This window comes from Chelonoidis abingdonii, chromosome 2 (assembly GCF_003597395.2).
Source record: "Chelonoidis abingdonii isolate Lonesome George chromosome 2, CheloAbing_2.0, whole genome shotgun sequence".
NCBI lineage: Eukaryota > Metazoa > Chordata > Testudines > Testudinidae > Chelonoidis > Chelonoidis abingdonii.
In genome coordinates, this window is record NC_133770.1 from 129,709,400 (window position 1) to 129,731,185 (window position 21,786).

The 21,786-nt window shown below is 41.9% G+C and overlaps 1 protein-coding gene across 1 annotated transcript in view; it reads right to left on the bottom strand.

The window, feature by feature from the left end:
• LOC116817009 (sodium-dependent neutral amino acid transporter B(0)AT1) overlaps window positions 1–21,786 on the bottom strand; it is an 81,554-nt gene that overhangs the window by 54,006 nt on the left and 5,762 nt on the right. The window contains exons 2-3 of the mRNA XM_032766725.1: window positions 11,875–12,015; window positions 2,284–2,421 (exon numbers count right to left, since the gene is read on the bottom strand). Coding sequence (XP_032622616.1) covers window positions 2,284–2,421; window positions 11,875–12,015 — 279 coding nt within the window. The remainder of the gene's footprint in view (window positions 1–2,283; window positions 2,422–11,874; window positions 12,016–21,786) is intronic.

The window sequence follows — 21,786 nt, forward strand, 5'->3', positions numbered from 1 at the left end:
AGTCAAACAAGAAAAATAAGAAGGACCTCTCTTGCTAGAAGAAATGATTGAGAGGTGACCTATGTCAGCAGTCCTGGAGAAGGTGCTTAATGGTTGAGCCCATTTAGACATAGGCAAATACTTAATCTTGCCTTGGGAAGGGCAATGTTCATTTTTTAAAATGGGGGGGGGAGGAGAATACATCACAGGGTAGCTGGTCCCTGGGGGGTGGGGGTCAGGTACCCAGCTTACCTGTGACAGGATCTGCTAAGGAGCGTGGCCCAACCCAGATCCACCTGCAGCTAGTTAATTGCCGAAGTAGCTGGGAAGCAGTTAGTTCAATAAGAAATACTTAGGTCTAATAAAGGCTCATGAGGGCTTAGTCAAGAAGCCAGCTCTCCTGAGGTGAGAGACTTCTCAGGGGAGCTGGTGAGGAAGCTATTCCAAGTGATGTCTACCTGGAAAGAAGAGGCTTATGGAGAAAGGAACAGGCAAGGGATAGGAACAGCCCCAGAGAACAAACTGAGTGTGGAACCTCCTTGGGAGCTACTAAAGACTTGCTCAACAAAGGGGAAAGAGTGGAAGTCAGCTGAAAACCCAGCAGAGGCCCAAGCTTCAGGCAGGAAATTCAGCCTGAGAGTGCTCCCTGGCTAGAAAGGCAAGACATAAGATTGATTAAACCAAAGGTGGAGAGTTCCCAGTGGAGCAGCTGACTGAAGCTTTCATTTATGTTTTCCTTTTTCCGTTACAATAAATGAGACCATCAGAACAGGTTGCTCCTTAATACTAGAAAGGCCTGGTTGGTCTTATACCTAGATGGGGAGAAACTGCGACACCATGCCTGACTGCAAGTGGGGGTGCTTCCACCTCTGTACTACTTCGTACATTCATGGTCAGTGTTCATCAGCCGTTAGTCTTTCCATGTTGTGGAGCAATATTTAAGCATTTGTTTGTTGGTTTAAGGCAATCTGTTCTGAGATCAACACCCAGAATCGGATCTTTTGTAATTGTCTAACCTAAATATCATTCTAGTCTGGACTACCAGAATATGCAGCTCTTTTATATTTGTGCCACATACATTTTGTCATTAGTGATTACTATTTTCTGAAATAGTACAGTTGAAAAGTTATATCTAACATGTCTCATCTCGCTTAGATGTATTTATATGTCACAAAATGTTACAGCCTTCTCTCATATTTTAAATAAATAGTTTCCAACCTGTTCTCTTGTCTGACACAGACTGGAACGTTCAAAGCTGCCTGAAGGTTTTAGATGGTCATTTCCCATTTGAAAGCTCCTAGGTGCCTTTGAAAATCTCAGACACAGTGTTAAAAGTTATTAAAAGAAAACTATCAATTTCATGTGTGATAGAAATCTGAAGTTTCAATGATGATGCCTAATTAATTTTCATATGTTTCTGAGTTTGTTTATACTGAGTGGAGCTCTTTATAACTTTAAAATGTGATTGTGCTAGTGTGAGGGAAGTGGGTACACTCTATCTTTACAGACCATGAAACATACAACAGCGTTATTGAACTGTATCTTTTTTAACCTATCAAGATTTTTTTATGGTGCCAATAATCTACAAAGTGCTCCTGAATGCTGAATCTTGCACTAGATTTTGTCCTTTTGCAAATACGTGTATTTTCCTATATATACGGTATCAACTCTCTCTTAGTGGCGCCCGTTCTAAAGAGAGTACAGTGTGTCAGCTATTTCATCTAAAGGCTGAAATTTAAGCCAGAGGGGTAGCTCAGTGGTTTGCACATTAGCCTGTTAAACCCTGGGTTATGACTTCAATCCTTGAGGGGGCCACTTAGGGTTCTGGAGCAAAAATCTGTCTGGGGATTAGTTCCCCTTTGAGCAGGGGATTGGCCTAGATAACCTCTTGAGGTCTCTTCCAACCCTGATATTCTATTATATAATAACTCAGGAACACAGATTTCATGTAAAAGTCAAATTGTATGGTGAATACTCTTCTGCAAAACTGAAATATTAAAATATCAAAATGCTGATAAAGTAGAGAGACAAGGTGGGCAAGTTAGTATCTTTTATTGGAGCAACTTCTGTTGGTGAGAGAGAAAAGCTTGTCCCTCTCACCAACAGAAGTTGGTCCAATAAAAGATATTACCTCACACCCAGCTTGTCTCTCTAACATGGGACCAACATGGCTGCAACTACACTGCATACAACCCTGATATAGTTGGTATGATATGTTATTTTTATACAAAAAAGTTCTTATTGAATGATTTGCTAATGACAAAAAGTGCTTTGCAAATTAAAATACTATTTCAAAATCTGTACCAGTTCTGTTAGCAGTGAGTGGGCAGTCACTCCAAGGCAAGGGCTCCTGGAAAGAGTTGAAGAAATACCACATCACCCAGGCAATGATAGTGTTATAGTATAAACCCACCAGGAAGGATACAAGCATTGCTGCTATACCTGAAGAAAAAGGAGAAAGATTATAATATACAGCTTTTAGTTGTTTTTAAAGGAATGTTAAAATATATCAACAAAAATATAAGACATTATTAAGCTAAGCCACCAGACTGATCTCAGTCAACTATATGAATGCTGTGAAAATTTGTATCTTGACAATGTAACTTAATAGGTTTCTTAATGGATATAGATGAGCACAACAATTCTTGTATGCTAGACACAAAGTAACACATATTATATATACAGCCTCTCCCTATAAACAACATTAGGGTTACAAAGGCAACTGTAAATTTAGTATTCCCTAACTTTTGACTGCTTGACTTTATAACCTTAACATTCTTTTAACATAAACTTAGGGTTTTCTAAATGTGATTTTCTAACAAGCAAACAAAAACCAAATTCCATTTTTTAAATCATATTGATCACACATGGGTAATCAGCACATTTTGGACATTTAGATGGACAGCACAGTCTTCTGCTACTCAACTTAATGGAGAACTTTTAGCAGAAGTAGGCTGTTATCCTCTATGCGGCCAGCTAGCAGGGGAGAGGTGAGATACTCATTTAGGCTTATAGGTATTTGCTGGACAGCAGAAGAATGTTGAGACTTGGGTATCCTGGGTTTAGTTACATGTTCTGGAGGAGCATGTGCTCTAATGGTTATAAATCTTCTATCCCTGTCCCCAAGTTCCTTCGTACTTCTCTCTGCTGTTATACCATTCCCAACCTAGTCTATTTGCTTATGTCCCTATCTCCCTCTCTGCTCCTTACCCCCTCTGAATTTGAGTCCAAGAACATACGTCTTCTCCTTCATGGTGCCTGGCATCAGCAGGGAGAGCACTGAGATCAAGGGAACAGTGAACTTAAGAACATAAGAACAGCCATACTGGGTCAGACCAAAGGTCCATCAAGCCCAGTATCCTCTCCTCTGAGAGTGGCCAATGGCAGGTGTCCCAAAGGGAATAAACAGACAGATTATCATCAAGTGATCCATGCCTTGTCACCTAATCCCAGCTTCTGGCAAACAGAGGCTAGGGATACCATTACTACCCATCCTGGCTAATAGCCATTGATGGACCTATCTTCCACGAATCTATCTAGCTCCCTTTTGAACCCTGTTATAGTAATGACCTTCACAACACCCTCTGCAAGGAGTTCCAGAGGTTGACAGTGCATTGCATGAAAAAATACTTCTTATGTTTGTTTTAAATCTGCTACCTATTTATTTCATTTGGCGGCCCCTTGTTCTTGTATTATGAGAAGGAGTAAATAACACTTCCTTAGTTACTTTCTCTATACCACTCATGATTTTATAGACCTCTATCATATGCCCCCTTAGTTGCCTATTTTCCAAGCTGAAAAGTCCCAGTCTTATTAATCTCTCCTCATATGGAAGCCATTCTATACCCCTAATCATTTTTGTTGCCCTTTTCTGAACCTTTTCCAATTCCAATATATCTTTTTTGAAATGGGGCAACCACATCTGCACGCAGTATTCAAGGTGTGGGTGTACCATGGATTTATACAGAGGTAATATGATATTTTCTGTCTTATTATCTATCCCTTTCTTGATGATTCCCAACATTCTGTTCGCTTTTTTGACTGCTGCTGCACATTGAGTGGATGATTTCAGAGAATTATCTACAATGACTCCAAGATCTCTTTCTTGAGTGGTAACAGCTAATTTAGACCCATCATTGTATATGTATAGTTAGAATTATGTTTTCCAATGTGCATTACTTTGCATTTATCAACATTGAATTTCATCTGCCATTTTGTTGCCCAGTCACCCAGTTTGGTAAGATCCTTCTGTAGCTCTTCACAGTCTGCCTGGAACTTAATTATCTTGAGTGATTTTGTATCATCTGCAAATTTTGCCACCTCCCTGTTTATTCCTTTTTCCAGATGTTTTGTGAGATGGTTTATGTTAAATGTGCGTCTCCCTGATCTCAGTTCTGGTGTTTGATGACACATTGGCTCTGGGCAGCTGAGAGGAGCATTTCTAGGTAAAATGACGGGGATAAGAGGGGTTCTTAAAATCATTTCATTTTGATTTCTCAGATCAAAATTACATCTTTTTCCCTGCACACATTCTGTGAGAGAGCTGACCATTTTAGCTGAAACTTAAAAAAAAAATTCAGTCTGAGGCAGACACCTGGCATGAAAGCAACCGACTCTGCATGTAACAACAAACACTAGAAAATGGCAGCATTGTATGTTGCATTTTCACCAAACACTTGTTTAATCCTCTTTATCACCCAAAGATAATTAAGAAGTAGATTGTGATTCAGACTATATACCCATTGAGGGGAGTAACCCCCAGCTCACACTCACACTTGGGCCATCTGGACCTTGGGTATAGGTAAGTAGTAGTAGCAAAATTATTTCCTTGTTTATTCTCCGCCCTAGAGTAGGTGAGCAGTGACTGAGTGGGAAATGGACAGAGTGGTTGGAGCCTGGATTCTGACTCCAACCTTGCTGGTAAGAGTAGCTGAGTCAGTGCAGATGTGGTTAGATGTTGATAGATGTTTGGCTGCGTGTATGTGTTCCCTCTGTGTGCTGCCCCAACCCTGCACAGATAGCTGGCATGGCAGACCTCAAGCAAACCACCCAATGACTACAAGATATGGTAAGGGATGAAGGCATCCAAGCAGGTTTATTGTCAATGAAGCATGGTACTAGTATCCTGCAGACTCTACTGGACCACTAATAAATGTATGCTCATAACAATGGACCAGCTCAGTGAATGGTGGGACTTTCCATTCCTCCCTAGGCCAGACAAAGATAATCCCTCTGAGATACATCTTTATATTCTGATACAAACAAGTTACGTGCTTCCTCTGATATACTTAATTATTGCTCCTTGATGTGGCTAGTTATCACTCATCACCTTGTACATGTTGATTCAATCAAAACATCTCTATTACGTATTGTCATCCTGACTTTATCTTTTAGGAGGGTTCAGTGTGTCCCTGTTATCTTTGGGGAATGTTTTTGTATCAGCCTTAGGAATGTGTATTTCTGCAATATTAGCCCTGTTCTTGCCAGATTCTGTGAGCAGGTCCTGCCTCATACCAGGCCTCAAATACAAGGGTTTATGTCTCAGGCTCTCTTTCTACTACAGCAGAATGGGGTAGAAATTTAATGACGGTATGCAGGCTAGCAATAATTTTTCTACACCTCCTAGGAGCAAGGAGGAAGCAAGAGAGAAAAATTCCAAGGTATGTCTCTGAGTCACAATACTGCCTGAAGCTTCTCCCAGAGTAAGGCAGTTTATGCACCACCACTGATTTAGGTCTAAAGATTTTGCCTGAAAACAAAAATCTAGCCCTACACTGTCATAAATAGATAGCTAGGGTTAAGGTTTCTTTTACCTGTAAAGGGTTAACAAAGGGAATCAAACACCTGACCAGAGGACTAATCAGGAAACCAGATTTTTCAAAGTAAGGGTGGGAACCTCTGGAGGTTTTTGGCTTTGTTCTCTGTTTTTTTTGTTTTCCTCGGCTGTGAGTAAACAAGCTTTTCTTCTGTCTCCAATCTTCTGTCTATCCTTCTACTACCAAGTGTGAGTACAAAGGCAGCAGAATAGTCCAACTATAAGTGTGTTTTTTGTTGCTCCACTGGTATCCACATTGACACCACAGAATTATTAGGTCATCAGATAGTAATTAGTGATACTAGATCACTACTGACCTGGGCTAGATTCAAACCAGTTACCTACAGATAAAAGGCTTCTCTGTATTTATTACCCAGCCTTGAAGCTGGGAATATCATTACAACTTTATTCATTATGTAAAAAGTCACCATCTATAAAGTGTGAAGATTTACCTGTAGATTGTATCTCACTGTGAACACACACTACTAATGAGAAATTAGCATACTAATGCACTCATAAAAAGTAACATATGTCGATAAATCTTCAGATTGTTGTAGAAGGTTTGCATTTGCAGTCCTTTTGTTCATGGCAGGTTTTGTGTGAGACTATTTAGCCACAGTCGTGAGCAACAGGTGGTGCATAAGCTGCACCGTCCAAGGAGTCACTGTGCATAACAGATACCTTTCTGGGACATAGACATTTGCTGCCATTACAGGGTAACACCAAATTATGTTAGCCCTGCACTGGCTCAGATGAGAAGCAGGGGAGCAAAACTCTTGTACACCAGGCACAGAGATCTTACCATCCCTGTGCATGGTCCAAGTCACAATGTAGCCTTTTATTTAAAAAAGTCAGGAACTCTCTGAAGACATCCAGAATATTTCTCAGTGAGAATTAGGCCCTATATTTTTAATGCATTTTGACTGCACTGTTTAGAGGACGTCTCTTGCAGGAAGTTTACCAAGATATATCTGTTGAAAGCAGATTGCTTTCCTTTTCATTAGTTCCAATGAACAAGAAATGTTGAAATTGTAGACCCAGCACCTAAAATGACTTCTTGTTTTAAATTTGTGACCAGTTAGGGAGTTTGTCCTTCTAGGGTGTTAGCTTGGCTTTCAATGAAAGTTTTTTTCTGGGTCATTAGGGCAAGTGGGGGATGGCTGTAGGATTGGGATGGCTGGGACTGACATTTGTGTTGTTGTGACTGCTGGAGGATGTTGACATTCTCACTGATTATGGAATGAGAAATGTACAGAATAATAAAAATATGCACTTCTAGGGAGGATTTGGAAAATATTAATTGCAGCTCTTTACCAACTCTGCAGTTCTGCCTGTTTACCACCAATCGGGACTGCTATTAGGGGGGCTATGACTTTACACAGGGAGTCTCCTCATCCACTTTGCCCCTGCAACTGCACCTGAAGCTAGCACCACTACTTACAATCACACTCAAGCAAACTCTGCCTTTAACCAGGGACAGCTGGGCCTCAGCACGTGGGCTGAGATCATACCTTCACAGTTCTGGGTCTGTTTGCTCAATATTGTCATGTTTGTGTTTTAATGGGATGAGTGTAAAGTGGTGCTGATAGTGGATTACTGGTGTTGAGAGATTTAGATGAGGAGAAGGAGTAAATTACGGCAAAAGTGGTTTCTCTTTTTGTGGTGAGAGCAAAGGAAAAATTATTTAACGAATCCCCTGGTGAGCGTATGCAGTCTCTGTGGCAGGCAGACTGATTATGGGTAACAGCAGGATTAGAAATGTGAGCGGTTTGTGGTGTGAGAGCCACTGTTTTTGAGGGTGAGAGTGTGACAGTTGATAGGTGGCAGATTGAAAGGGTTTGTACCATTGTGTGACAACCCCTTGCGGTTAGAGGATAGTCTTGAATTCTTCTCTCTGCCACTTCCAGGACAATGGAACTGATAGGGATGAGGAGACTATGGAATTTGGTGGAACTTTGATTTCCTTCTTCATCTAGCCACAGTAGAAGGGTGGCTAATGAGAGAAGAAAGACATAACTGGTACAGAAAAGGGGGGAATCCTGTTTTGAGAAGAACAGAACAGTAGGGTGTGGGAGGCCCTAAGGTGTGAGACAGCTAGTTGGTGTGAATCAGTGGGTGAGTGGTTTAGAAAGGAGTTTGATTATGGCTTTGCATCCAGCTTTAGGGATCACTTTTTGGGAACTCAGCTGCATCCTTTCAATGGTCACTATTAAGTTGCCAAGAGGGTGATAGTGTTGCCATATGCAGGGAATATGGAGTCTCAAGGAGGTGGGAAAAAGAGGAGAAGGTGGTATGGCTGTGAGGGCTTGGGCTCTTTGATCCCTGAGGTGACTGACAAGGCTATAAAAATAAGACATTTGCAAGAAGGAGGGGTAAACCAGGAATGAGATGTTTAATCTTAGCAGTGGGTGGAGCCAACAGAACTGTTTATCAGGCAGTTGAGTTTTCATGAGACAAGGATCATAATGATAAACACAGAGACTTGAGGGAACAAGGGCCTCATCACCTTTACTAGAGTTTTAGCTCTTAATATTTATTGATTCTGGAAGCAGTGAGAGAACTTTGTGCCACCACCTGTGCTTTGGACTTGTGCCCTTCTGAGTTGTTGAAGGTCAGGGGGAAGTACTGGGTCATTTTCTGGTGGAGACTAAAGACAGTAGCCTGCCAATTGCTTTGAAGGAACATTAGTGCAGCCTCTTTCAAAGAGGTCAGTACTTGTTCATAACAATCAGTCCACTTCTTCCATTTTTCATTAAGATTGTGCATAAGGCTATAGTAAGATCACTCCTCACAGTAGCTGGGTGTACTGGATCTCCTTACTCCTTGTCAGTCAGGGTACAGACCAAGTTTTAACATACAGACTATATGGGTCATGCTGGTCATTGAGCTTCTCCTGATGATGGATGAAGATCAGATGACCATGCTGGTATTATTAGATCTCTCCAGTGCCTTCAATACCATTGATCACAAGGTATTATTCACGTGTCTACAGACCTTTTCAGAAGTGAACAGGACTGCTCTTCAGGGGGTTCATTCTTTTCTCAGACATCTCACTGGGTAGTTGTGAGCAATTACTCCTGTTCCTGAAGAGCTCTTAAATGTGGGTTGCCACAGGAAGCCCCTCTACCACCCCTCCTATTCAATGTGTATACAAGACTGCATGGAGGGATAATAAGGAGGTATAAGGTGCAGTGATTTCATTATGGTGACTACATCCAATTGTATGTCTCTATCTCATCCAACACAGAAGAAACCATTCAGTGTCTCAGACAGTATTTAACTGAGATTGGGATATGGATGAGATCGAGCTGTCTGAGGTGAGGAGGGGGTTTGGGAGAAGCAGCTAGAAGAGATGGGAGACGTAATATCAGACCTTCTGACAAAGAGTGTGTGTCCATCTTTAGTTATCATGGGTCACAGCTGAAAGGTAATTTTGGAACCCACCGGCTGCTGTTAGGGGATTACATTACAGGAATAACCAAGTCAGCTTTTTGCCATTGACACATGGCCAGAAGGTTGCCACTTTCCCTTTCAGATGCAGACTGTGCCACTACCTATTCATTGGTCACCTCAAGGTTAGACCATTGCAATGAGCTCCACATGGGGCTACACCTTAAAACTGTTTGGAGATTGGAGCTAATGCAGAATGCTGCAGTTCACTAGCAGGGCATCTCATTGGGAACACACCACCACAGTGCTCCAGGATCTGCACTGGCTGCCTATTGGTTTCTGATGGAGTCTAAGTTGTTGGCCATGACCTATAAAGCCCTAAATGGGCTGAGAAATGCCTACCTGAGACCACCTGCCTCCCCATGCCACTCTACCACAGCTGAGGTTTGTGACAGTCAGTGCCCCCCATAAGGCTTTATGGAAATATGCTTATGTATGTGTATATATATATAACATGACCTCCTGAGGTCCCTTCCAACCCTGATATTCTATGATTCTATGAACATAACTAGAATGTGTTGTATGCTACATATGCCATGTAACATATCTCTGTAAAGGTTATGATCTACTGAATCTATTAATCCTGTTTCTAGGCATGTATCAGTTTTGTATTCAAAGTTATGAATATTGGCTGCATACTTGTTTGATTCTAAGTAGGCTGTAGTGAAGCCATTGGTCAGTTTCCTGAGAAAAGACTATTCTCGGTAAGCGCCCATTCAAGAAACACTTAAGCCAACAATGAACTTGGAGACACCAATCCACGTCTGGGCTTTCCCAGGAATGTGGCTTGGCTGGTAAGGAACTCAGTCATGCATGGACATGTGACTTGCCCAGGTGACTCCAAAACTCCATTTTGTAGCTGGACTTTGCATAGGAGAGAGGAGGGAGTCTCCGCCCACAAGAGAAAATCTATTTAAGCCCAGGGGAGACCCCTCCATTTGTTTTTTCAGCTGGCTAAAGAGAGAGCCTCTCCACCCGCAAAGATACCTGAAAGAAACTGGAACAAAGGACAGTGACTGCAAGGGGTGTGAGTGATTGCTGGACCCAGGGTAAAAGGAGATTAGTCTGTAAAAGGGAGCATTCTGGAACTGGTGAGGATTTTATCTGTATTCAGTTGGATTAGACATAGACTGGCGTATTTTATTTTATTTTACTTGGTAATTCATTTGTTCTGTCTGTCACTATTTGGAACCACTTAAATCCTACTTTCTGTATTTAATAAAATCACTTTTTACTTATTAACCCAGAGTATGTATTACATGGGGGGGGGAAAACAGCTGTGCATATCTCTCTATCAGTGCTACAGAGGGCGAACAATTTCTGAGTTTACGGATTTATTTGGATTTTAAACCCCACTAGGAGTTGGGCATCTGAGTGTTAAAGACATGAACACTTCTGTAAACTGCTTTCAGTTAAGCCTGCAGCTGTGGGGCAAGCAATTTAGACCCTGGGTCTGTGCTGGAGCAGACGGGCATGTCTGGCTCAGCAACATGGGATGCTGGGGTCCTGAGCTGACAGGGAAAGCAGGGGTAGAAGTAGTCTTGGCATATCAGGTGGCAGCTCCCAAGAGGGTTTCTGTGATCCAATCTGTCACAAGGTCAATAGGGATTTTTTTCCCCTTGTGAGTAAAGAGAGGAGGCTGCCAGCAGGACATTGTTTCTGAGTGGCTTTGGGACACTAGAATTTACCCCTCCCACTGTTTTCTTGGTCCAACATAACCCAAATTTGATTTTTTTTTTCCTGGGCACAAAGCAAAAGCCGTTTATTTCCTAGGGGTTTTGAAGAAGGTTAAGGGTATGTTTCCTGAGACAATGGAGGGAACTTTTTTATAGCTTATAATTGGCTGGGTGAGCTGAATTAATTTGTTCCTTTTTCAATCGAAAGGGGAGGTTGGCTGGTTAGTTGTTTTTAATGCTCCTGGGTGTATTATACTGTTGTGTAAAAAGATTGTCAGGGAACCTACCCATTGTATTCTGTGTTGTAATTGAAATCAATATATTTGAAAATGTAGAAAACATTCACAAATATTTAATACATTTCAATTGATATTCTATTGTTTAAAGGTGCGATTAATCACGATTAATTTTTTAAATTGCAATTAATTTTTGAGTTAATTGTGTGAGTTAACTGCGACTGATTGACAGCCCTATTATTAATGTATACAATGTTGTATACCAATCACTGCTTATGACTCTACGTATGACTGACAGATATGGAGATTGAACTCCTCCATCTTACTCAAAATAACTACAGCACAGGTCGTTGACACACTTAAAAGAGTTAATTTCAATTCTAGAGAGAAATTGTTCTAGATATATTCCCCATTTTAGAGATATTCCCTGTCACCGGTAATCTCTCTAAAACCAGGGTGCAGTTTTTAAATGTGCCCACTGTTCCTGTGCACTGGAAATGGGACATCAAATAGTTATCAGATGGTAACAGCTTTTGATCACTACTAACCTGGGCTGCATTCAGATAGACAATGTAGAAGTTAGTCTCTGAACTCATAATTCATTCCCTGAGACATTCACTCTGCTCCAAAATAAAACAATAAAGCCTCAATGGCAAAATTAATAATGTGGGCTTTTATGCATTTTGTTTGGTTTAGTTGTAAGCTTCCTGAGACTTACCTACTCCCTTCAGGGTAGGATGGATAGAACTCCAGACTCCCATACTGCTTTTTCTCAGTCTTTGACCAATGGCAAACTCAAGATGAAGCAGTGGGATACCTTCCAGGACAAGCAAAATGAGAAAAGGGATCATAAAGGCACCTGAAATAAAAATATTTCATACATGTGAAATATGATAATGAAGCAGGAATTTCAGTTTTACACAGGAATGATGACGCTATATGGAAATTATACAGAAGGAAAACAAGATGTAAAAGTCTTTGTACAGAATATTTTTCTCTGAACAGTGTTTTTGACTAATCTTATTTTTGATAATAACTGATACCATGAGACAAACCGATTTGGCTTGGTTGCCAGTCCTGTCCAACATCAACCCTTTTGATATCAGGCAATAAGTCACACTGTGGAATCTGCTCCTTAATGTGCAAAACATGCCACATCTACCTCATTTAAAGATGTGCTTAATCCACTCATCCACTGTTCTAGCTCCAGGAATCTCTGTAAGACATTTCTTCTAAAGAAATTCAATGTCTCCTCCAGAAGGCATACTAAGTGACAAGAATAAGCATCAAAAATAGCCAATGCCTGTCTTATGACAGGTCCAATAGTCCATCCCCCTGTGTGTAAACCTCAATCACTTCAATATAGAGTGCTGCAAAATGATGGTAACTGTCATCTTTAAGACTCTCCCCTTTGCTGCTGTGATTAGTTAGAATATGTAGGCCATATACTTGCAAGCTGCACCCATTGGCAAGGGCTGTCTGGTTCCCTCAAGGATTTGCAGAGTGCCCTTCCCTCAGCTATTGAATGGTTAAACATTCAGACTAACACACTTGACTTAAATATCTATATGCATAACAATTTGATATCCAGATTGTTCGATGGAAGAACTTTATTAAATCTATGACTTCAACCAAGTGAGACCTATTTCTTCCTATAGTAACAAACAGGCCCAAACTGTGCACCCAATAATGAAACTCCATTGCTTTGGTTAGCTGCCTCTGTGGAAGTGTCACCCTCTTTCTGAGACCTTGTAGAAGATTCTCTTTGGGATTGGGATTAATGCATGGGCATAAAAGTGGTAGAGACTGGTTGGGATGCAGGTGGATATTGGCAGAACTGGGCAGTCCTGTATTGCGTGCAGGCAGTTTGGGGCAGTGGCAAGGGATATATCTTCCTCATAAATGCCTAAATATGAAAGGTAACACAACTTTTTTAAGGTGCAGAGAATAGGGGGAACGGTCTCAGTGAATGCCATTCCTCAGGTCCTGCACTGAGGCTCATGGCCTCTGAGTAGATGGCCTTGGCTCCTGCAGAGCCCAGTGAATTTACAGAGTTTCAAGGTCTCAATACCCCACAGTTCTTTCTGGAGGAAGTTAATTCCATCTGCCAAATTGACCCAATTCCTGGGAGACACTGTGAGGAAGATTAGCCCCTCTACAGGTTTTATCACAGGATAACATGATTTAAACATAGGTGAGAGAGGCAATATCTTTTATTTTTAGGGATAACTCAGTGGTTTGAGCATTGGCCTGCTAAACCCAGGGTTGTGAGATCAATCCTTGAGGGGGCCATTTAGGGATCTGGGGCAAAAATCTGTTGAGCAGGGGTTGGACTGGATGACCTCCTGAGGTCCCTTCCAAACCTGATATATGATTCTATGAAGCTTTCAAGCCACACAGAGCTCTTCTTCAGGTCTGGGAAAGGTACTCCCAGCATCACAGCAAATGCACTAAAGAAGCTGGTCTCTCTCATCAACAGAAATTGGTCCAATAAAAGATATTATCTCACTCACCTTGTCTATTGTGGGACCGAAACAGGTTCAACTATACTGCATGATTTAAGCATAATCACTATCCTGATATTTATTATATAGATTCTGGATTGGAAAAAAAAGAGACGCATGGTAGATAAAAATGTGTAAATACAAACTATGTGCTCAGAGCTATGGGTGAAACTCTGACCATATTACTCAAAAAACACTGATATATGAACTCCATTATAAATCCCTGACTATCAAAGGGCAGATTACAATATAAATTCTTGTGCCCATGTGTCACCTACATTCTTTCACTTCAGACAGTTTTTTCTTCAAAAGTGAAGAATTTCACTGTAGCACCTTCTCTTTCTGGAAAGAAATGATGGAGACAACAAGAAGGGGTTTTACAAATATGTCAGACAAAAAAGAAAGATCAGGGATAGTGTGGGGAAGGTGAGCTGACAATAGAAGATGATAAGAAGGCAGAGTTGCTCAAGGCCTACTTTGCTTCAGTCTTCATACAGAAAATAACATGTGACTTGACAACTAGTGAAATTATCATGGACAATAAAGGAGAAGGGATGCAGTTCTGGATAAGTAAAGAATATGTCAGAGATCTTCTGGGTAATCTGAATGAATTCAAATCAGCAGGGCCTGAGGCTACTCACCCCTAGGGTACTGAAGGAATTAGCTGAAGAAATCTCTGAGCCACTGACAATAACATTTGTATACTCATGGAGGACAGGTGAGGTCCTGGAAGACTGGGAAAGGGCTAATGTAGTGCCCATCTTTAAAAGGGATAAAAGGAGGAATCAGGGAACTACAGAACAATCAGCTTGTCCTTGATACCCAGGAAACTACTCAAGTAATGTATGAAACATTCAGTTTGCAAATACCTGGAGGATGAAGGGGTGGTCACTAGCAGCCAGCAAAGATTTACCAAGAAAAAATCATGACAAGCCAGCTTGATTTCCTTCTTTGACAAGATAACTGGTTTGGTGGATAGGGGGAATGTGGACATAATATACTTGAACTTTAGCAAGGCTTTTGACATGAAATTCTCATAAGTAAGCTGGAGAAATGTAGGCTCAGAAGAATCATAGACTTTAAGGTCAGAAGGGACCATTATGATCATTATGGCACAACGCAGGCCACAAAATCTCAACCACCCACTCCTGTAACAAACCCCTAACCTATATCTGAGCTACTGAAGGCCTCAAATCGGTGGTTTAAAGACTTCAGGGTTCAGAGAAGCCTCCAGCAAGTGACCAGTGCCCCACGCTGCGGAGGAAGGCAAAAAACCTCCAGGGTCTCTGCCAATCTGCCCTAGAGGAAGATTCCTTCCCAACCCCAAATATGGCAATCAGTTAAACCCTGAGTATGTAGGCAAGACCCACCAGCCAGACACTCAGGAAAGAATTCTCTGTAGTAACTCAGATCCCACTCCATCTAACATTCCATCACAGGCCATTGGGCATATTTACCACTAATAGTCAAAGATCAATTAATTGCCAAAATTAGGCTATCCCATTATACCATCCCCTCCATAAACTTATTAAGCTTAGTCTTGAAGCCAGATATTTCTTTTGTCCCCTCTGCTCCCCTTGGAAGGCTGTTCCAGAACTTCACTCAATGCTCATGGTAAAAAAACATTTGTCTAATTTCAAGTCTAAACTTCCTGATGGCCCATTTATATCCATTTGTTCTTGTATCCAGATTGGTACTAAGCTAAATAATTCCTCTCCTCCCTGGTATTTGTCCCTCTGATATATTTATAAAGAGCATCTTTCTCCCTAGCCTTCTTTCGTTAGGCTAAACAAGCAAGTTCTTTGAGTATCCTCTCACAATCAAACAGGTTTTCCATTCCTCAGATCATCCTAGTAGCCCTTCTCTATACCTGTTCCAGTTTGAATTCATCCTTCTTAAACATGGGAGACCAGAACTGCACACAATATTCCAGAGGTCTCACCAATACCTTGTATAACACCTCCTTATCTCTACTGGAAATACCTCCCCTGATGCATCCCAAGACCGCATTATATACCAGCTCAGAATTTCCTGCTGATTGACAATCCTGAGGTGTAGCACCCCCGTCAAGTACACCTTATGTCCAAACAAGTCCAGGCATTTGGCATCCTTGGACTTAGGCACTGGGGCTTGTTGCCCCTGGTTCTCCTCATTTACTGCCACAACCGCAAATGAACAAGGCTGCAAGTGATAAGAGGGTATTCAACACCCTTGGCAGTGGGAGGGATGGACGCCAGGGTCTGCCAGATGGTCTTAGCATTGGCCTAAATGGTTTTGATGAGGGGCAGAGCCACCCTCGAAAGACCTTCTGGGGCCAAAATGTCAACCACCGCGTCTTCTGATTCCACCACATCCTTGGCCTGCAGAACCATGTTGCGTGCCATCTTGCAAAGGAGGGCCTGGTGGGCATGGCTGTCTATTGGGGGTGGTCCAGAGATAGAAGTGCATGCAACAGACTCATCTAGGGAGGAGGAGGAGGCTAAAGGGGGAACAGGGTCCTCCTGTCCCTCCTGCTCATCAGGAACCTCTTGTCCTGTCTTGCTAGCTGGACCAGGTAGACCAGGGTCCTGCTCAGAAACCGGAGTTGGAGTTGGTTTCATGGGGAGGCAGGAGCACAGCACCTCCTTGGCACCCCTAGGGGTGGGGCAACTGACAGAGGCCTCCAGCACTCGTGGTTCAGAGGTGGCCGATAGGGAGCCTTTAGACGGGGCGCTCCTGGTGGTATGCCAACGGCGTCAAAAATAGCCACTGTGCTGGTCCCTGCCACTGCATAGGCCATGGCCCTGCCCCCACCTCAGAGCATCCATGGCCTGACTCCATGGTCAGCCCCACTCTGAGTATCTAGATTTCACCTCTGAATCCGAAGACCAGGATCGGGACTGTGAAGGCCAGGGTTGTGCTGAGTGGAGCTGATCCAGCGAGCGGTGCTGCACTGGGGAGCAGTGTCTTGATGCTGGAGAGTGGTGCCATGAGGCTGGAGTGGTACCATGATCTGGAGCTGCGTGGGGTCATTGAGCAGCATTGGGACCAGTGCCAGAACCAGGATCTGCTACGCCATGGAGATCAATGTGTGGATCAGCATTGCGAGTGGGAGCACTGGTGTGACTTGGAGTGGTGCAGCGAATCTGAGCGGCGCTGCAGTTCTATCAGTGATGCCACGATTCTATCAGCGGTGCTGAAGGATGGAGCATCGCTGGTTTGCCTTGATATGGTGCCATATGATGTGGTATTGGAGGCTTGGTGTGAAGAGTGAGTGACCTCGGCACTGTCCTGGCAATGAGGTCATTTGTGGTCTCAAAAGTGTCGGGGGTGGATGGCAGCTCCACATCTTCGATGATCTGGGCTGGGGAGTCTCTGCCAGAGTCCATCTGCTATGCTGCTTCCACCACTGTTGCCAGGGAGCTATGCACTGATGAACTCGATGCCAGGTCTTGGCACGCTGGCAGAGGCTGAGGTCTAAGTATCACCTCCATAAGGAGCTGCTTGAGGCAAAAGTCTCACTCCTTTTTGGGGTGAAACCCCTTACAAATCCTGCACCGATCAGGTTGGTGAGCCTCTCCCAGACACTTTAGACAAGCATTGGGGGTGGAGGTTCACCTGTTGGCATAGGCTTTCTGCAGAACTTGCAGGGCTTGACCCCTTGGGACTTGGGCATGTAAGCCCTCCCAAGAAAAAGCAGTCAGGAAGATCCCCCCGCCCAACTGCTAACTACTAATACTAACTAACAATTAAACTAACTAATATGTATAGAGAACAACAAACAAACGAAGATAGGGAAACATGGTAGAACTTGCTGAGCAGGACGCCACACTTCCAATGACCATCACTGGTGGTAAGAAGGAACTGAGGAGGCGCCAGGTCAGCAGTGTCATATATTGAGCGCCATGGAGGCGCCACTCCAGGGTGCTCCACAGCTGTTCCAACGGGTGCTGCTAGGGAAAAAATTTCCGATGACTGTATATGTGGTGCGCACACACCTAATTGGAATCGATATGCACAATCACTAGAAGAAGAACCAGAATTATGTGAGCTAATTGGGTGCAGTGAGAATGACTTGTGTTTTGTTATGACAAATCTTTTGTAGAATCTCTGATAGAAGTGGGATGGGAGTAAAGGTGTTCCTCAGGTGGTCTGTCCAGAATAGAATCATAGAATCATTGATTAGCAGGGTTGGAAGGGACCTCAGCAGGTCATCTAGTCCAGCCTCCTGCTCAAAGCAGGACCTAGTCCCCAACTAATTCAGCAGAAGGGCATCATCTGTGGAATCCCAACCTAGTGCTGCTCTGTAGCAGTGTAGATCAAACTTCTTGTTCATCTGTCTGGAGAGCAGGGCGCAGGAAGGCATTCTTCACTGAATAAAGTATATCTGCCACTTGTGGTATGTGGAGAAGTGCCTGCAGAGAATTTTGCACAGTGGGGAAGTACTTTGCTGGGAGTGTGATGTAGTTCTGGGTTTACCAGTTCCATAAATTGACCACTTCTATTCAGAGAATTGCTCCTTCTTGTTTGTTTATATAGAACATGGTGATTATGTTCTCGAGTGTTATCTGGACATGTTGGGATTGTATGAGTGGAAGGAATGCCTTGCAGGCAAGTCGGACTGCCCTTATTTCCAGGAAATTGGTGTGCATCCTGGCCTCCCAAGGAGACTACACGCCATGTTCCATGTGATTGCCCCGTGGGCTCTCCAGCCTGTGAGAGATACATCTGTGATTATGGTCACATTGGGTGTGAGTGTAGTGAAAGGGATTCCAGCTCTTAGGACACACATAGGGACCAACACTCTAAGAAGAAACCATTGTGTACATTATTTACATTAGAAAGATAATAGGATTACAAATGGAATTCTCTTGTGTAATAGTTCTTAAATGCAAAATTGTAAATCTTCCAAACTAAATGTATAGACAGTGGTTTAAAAAAATGGAATATAAAGTTTGCTGTATCAGTGTTTGAGAATAAATAACTCTCAATATATTTAGCTATATGAATATTAATATAATTATATTTTAAAAGCAACATAGTAATTGGCCATTTCCAGTCCTGGCAATAATTGTTTTTCTTTGCTGAACTAGGATTCAGTCTTGAAGTCCAAATTCAGGCAAAACCCTAAACCTGTTTCTCTCCATTCTGGGAAATCTAGTTGGGAGTATGGGGACTATGCTGAGCATAGCTTCTGTGTGGGAGGTAAAATGGGAATAATTTAAACCCTCTCCCTTTTATAGATGTGCACAGCAGACAAATAACCTGGTTATTTATTTATTTATTTATTTATATAAGTGTGCATGTGTGTGTATGTGTATATATATATATATATATCCATGATTAGTAGATTGGATTTGCACTTTGAAATCTTTGCAACATAAAGTCCTTAACTGGATTTTAACTGGATTTTAACATAAAGTCCTTAACTGGATTTTAATCCCTGTTTTAGTGTTATAATTCAATACTGTAACATTGGTTTTGATGACATCTGGATTATTATTCCTTTTCATCTAAGTAGATTTAGAAATCTAACTGAATTGAATAATTTGATTTCTAATGTAAAAAGGAAAACATTGTGTTGCCTTCACTTAATTTCCAATAAACATCATATGCAAAATTTAGTCTAAAATGTTTTTAGGGTGTTTGCATAAACTTCGGTTGAGCTCCACTGGTTCCAGCTGAGGAACTGCAGTGTATTGACTGTTGACATGGTATCATCTCTGACAAAACCACAGTCAATCTGATAACAGTGGCACAACAATCAACAAGTTCTGTACCACAGAGTAGCAAGGTTTGCTGTAGATTTATGGTAATTGTGTATTTAGGACATTTTACTAGGGTTGTCAGCTTAAACATTACATCCTGTTTTTCACAGTGCTCTGTCATGGATGAAACACAAATGTTTAACACAGTCAATTAAATGGCATATTTCCCAATAAAGATTAACCTTAAAAAGGTCTAATGTCAGAAATATCTACCAAATGAAAGTAAATATCATTCTAATTATGCTAGCTGAATGGCCAGTGTAAATTTCCTAATCATTACACTGTGCTCATAGTGACATTGTGTATATTTTGTAGTCACGTTAGAATTTTTAATAGTTTTTTAAAAGGATACAACATGTTAAACAATGTCATTCCGCTGTGCCACAGTAAATATTCCACTTTCAAAAAAGAAACTACAAACAAGGCCAATGAAAAAGAAAAACAATTACCACTAGTTTCTGTTTTAGTGTTTTGCCTTTAAAAAGGGTCAGCCATGGCATTGTGTGTAGGAGAGAGGAACCCTCAAACAAGGTTAAATTTAAGTTTTATCCTAGCCAAATATCTGGAAGATAAAAGTTCTCCTTCAGCTTCAAATATTGATTCTTATTTCAAGTTAATATAATGAATTTAGATTTTAAGATTCCCTATTTCATTACAATCCAAAAATCATACTCTACTCCAGTCCCTTTATATTGCTCAGGTAGCACAAAACAAACTGAGTCTTTCAAAACTCCTAGCTAGACATAGCCTTAGTTTGAGAGAATCCCTTGCCAGAATGAAGCAGGTACAGCTGCCATCTACACTTCCCTCCCCATAATCTCTAATGCAGGTGACATGTTGAGGATGAAGAAGGGTGAGCAGAGGCAGCATCCAGAGAGCAGTATGTTCTGGCAATACCCAGCTGCTATATGGTCCCATAGGAACTACAGATAACAGGTGCATATTATAACAGCTTAGGTTCTGCTCTGTCTGGGACAGAGAATCAGAGAACCATAACTGGGCCTAGCAGAGCTGGATGCCACAAAAACATGATCTCACATTTTTTATCCATGTATAACTCAGAGTTGAATGGAATAAACATAATTTATTGATAGGATTTTTAAAAGTGCTCAGCATTGGCCTAGCTCTGTTCTCACTGAAATCAATAGTGAATCTTGACTTGTGAAAATCCCACTTTATATGTATAATTATATAAAAAAAGGTTAAGACATTTGTTACGTGCCTAAGTGCTCTGCAGGGACGAGACACACACACACACACAGTGAGTGATATGGCTTTTAATGAAGGTAAAGAAAACACACCCGCAACGGGGACTCTGCACGTTGCTAACTCAAAGCGGGGAACGAGTCCAAGGCAGCAAAACAAATTCTAATAAATATAACCTTATGCTAATAGCATGTAAAACAACTCATACATAGGCATGTGGGAGCTTTCCCACAATTGGACTATCTCTTATGGCAAAGGGCCAGGCTTTTCCAAACACGCCAGGCTTCCCAGGCTAAGCGGTTCTAACCGGCTACAAACAGCATCTGCTAGTACACAGCACCCTTTAGTAACCTGTCCTTGAGAAGGCGAACAGCCTTAGCTAAACCACCGTGACAAAATCTTCCGCAGTCCCTTACAACATTGAAGTTGCAAAGTCAAGAACTCAGAAGTTAGGAATGTTAAACAAATAATTAAGATTACCCATGTAACCTTGATTCTTCCTCTTTGTGTATATGAATTATGATACAATTTTTAATAATGTGATATTTTTCATGGGATTCCTGTCTCATTCAGTGCATTGGGTGGACTGCATGGCTAGCTGTACATTTTTTTTAACCTCATTGTTCAGTGTGTGACCCTTATTTATCACACCCCAACCAAACCCTGCACTGAATACAGCATTATTCATTTTTCTCATGGCTTTATGGTATCTTACTGCCTTACAAACATAAAAACAAAAGCATTGTCATACTGGGACAGACCAATATTCTGTCTAGCCCTATATCCTCTCTTCTGATTTTGGCCAGTGTCAGATACATCAGAGGGACTAAACAGAACAAGGCAATTTTGAGTGATCCATCCCCTGTCATCCAGTCCCTGCTTCTGTCAGTTACAGGTTTAGGGACAGTCTATGGGTTTGTGTTCCTGACTCTCTTAGCTAAGAGCCATTGATGGACCTATCCTTCATTAACCTATTTATTTTTTGAACCCAGTTATACTTTTGGCCTGGCAATGAGTTCCCCAGATTGACTGTGAGTTGGCTGAAGTAGTACTTTCTTCTGTTTTAAACCTGCTGCCTTTTATCAGGTGACCCCTGTGTTAGGTGAAAGGGTAAATAACACTTCCTTGTTCGCTTTCTCCACACCACGTGTCATTTATAGACCTCTATCACCC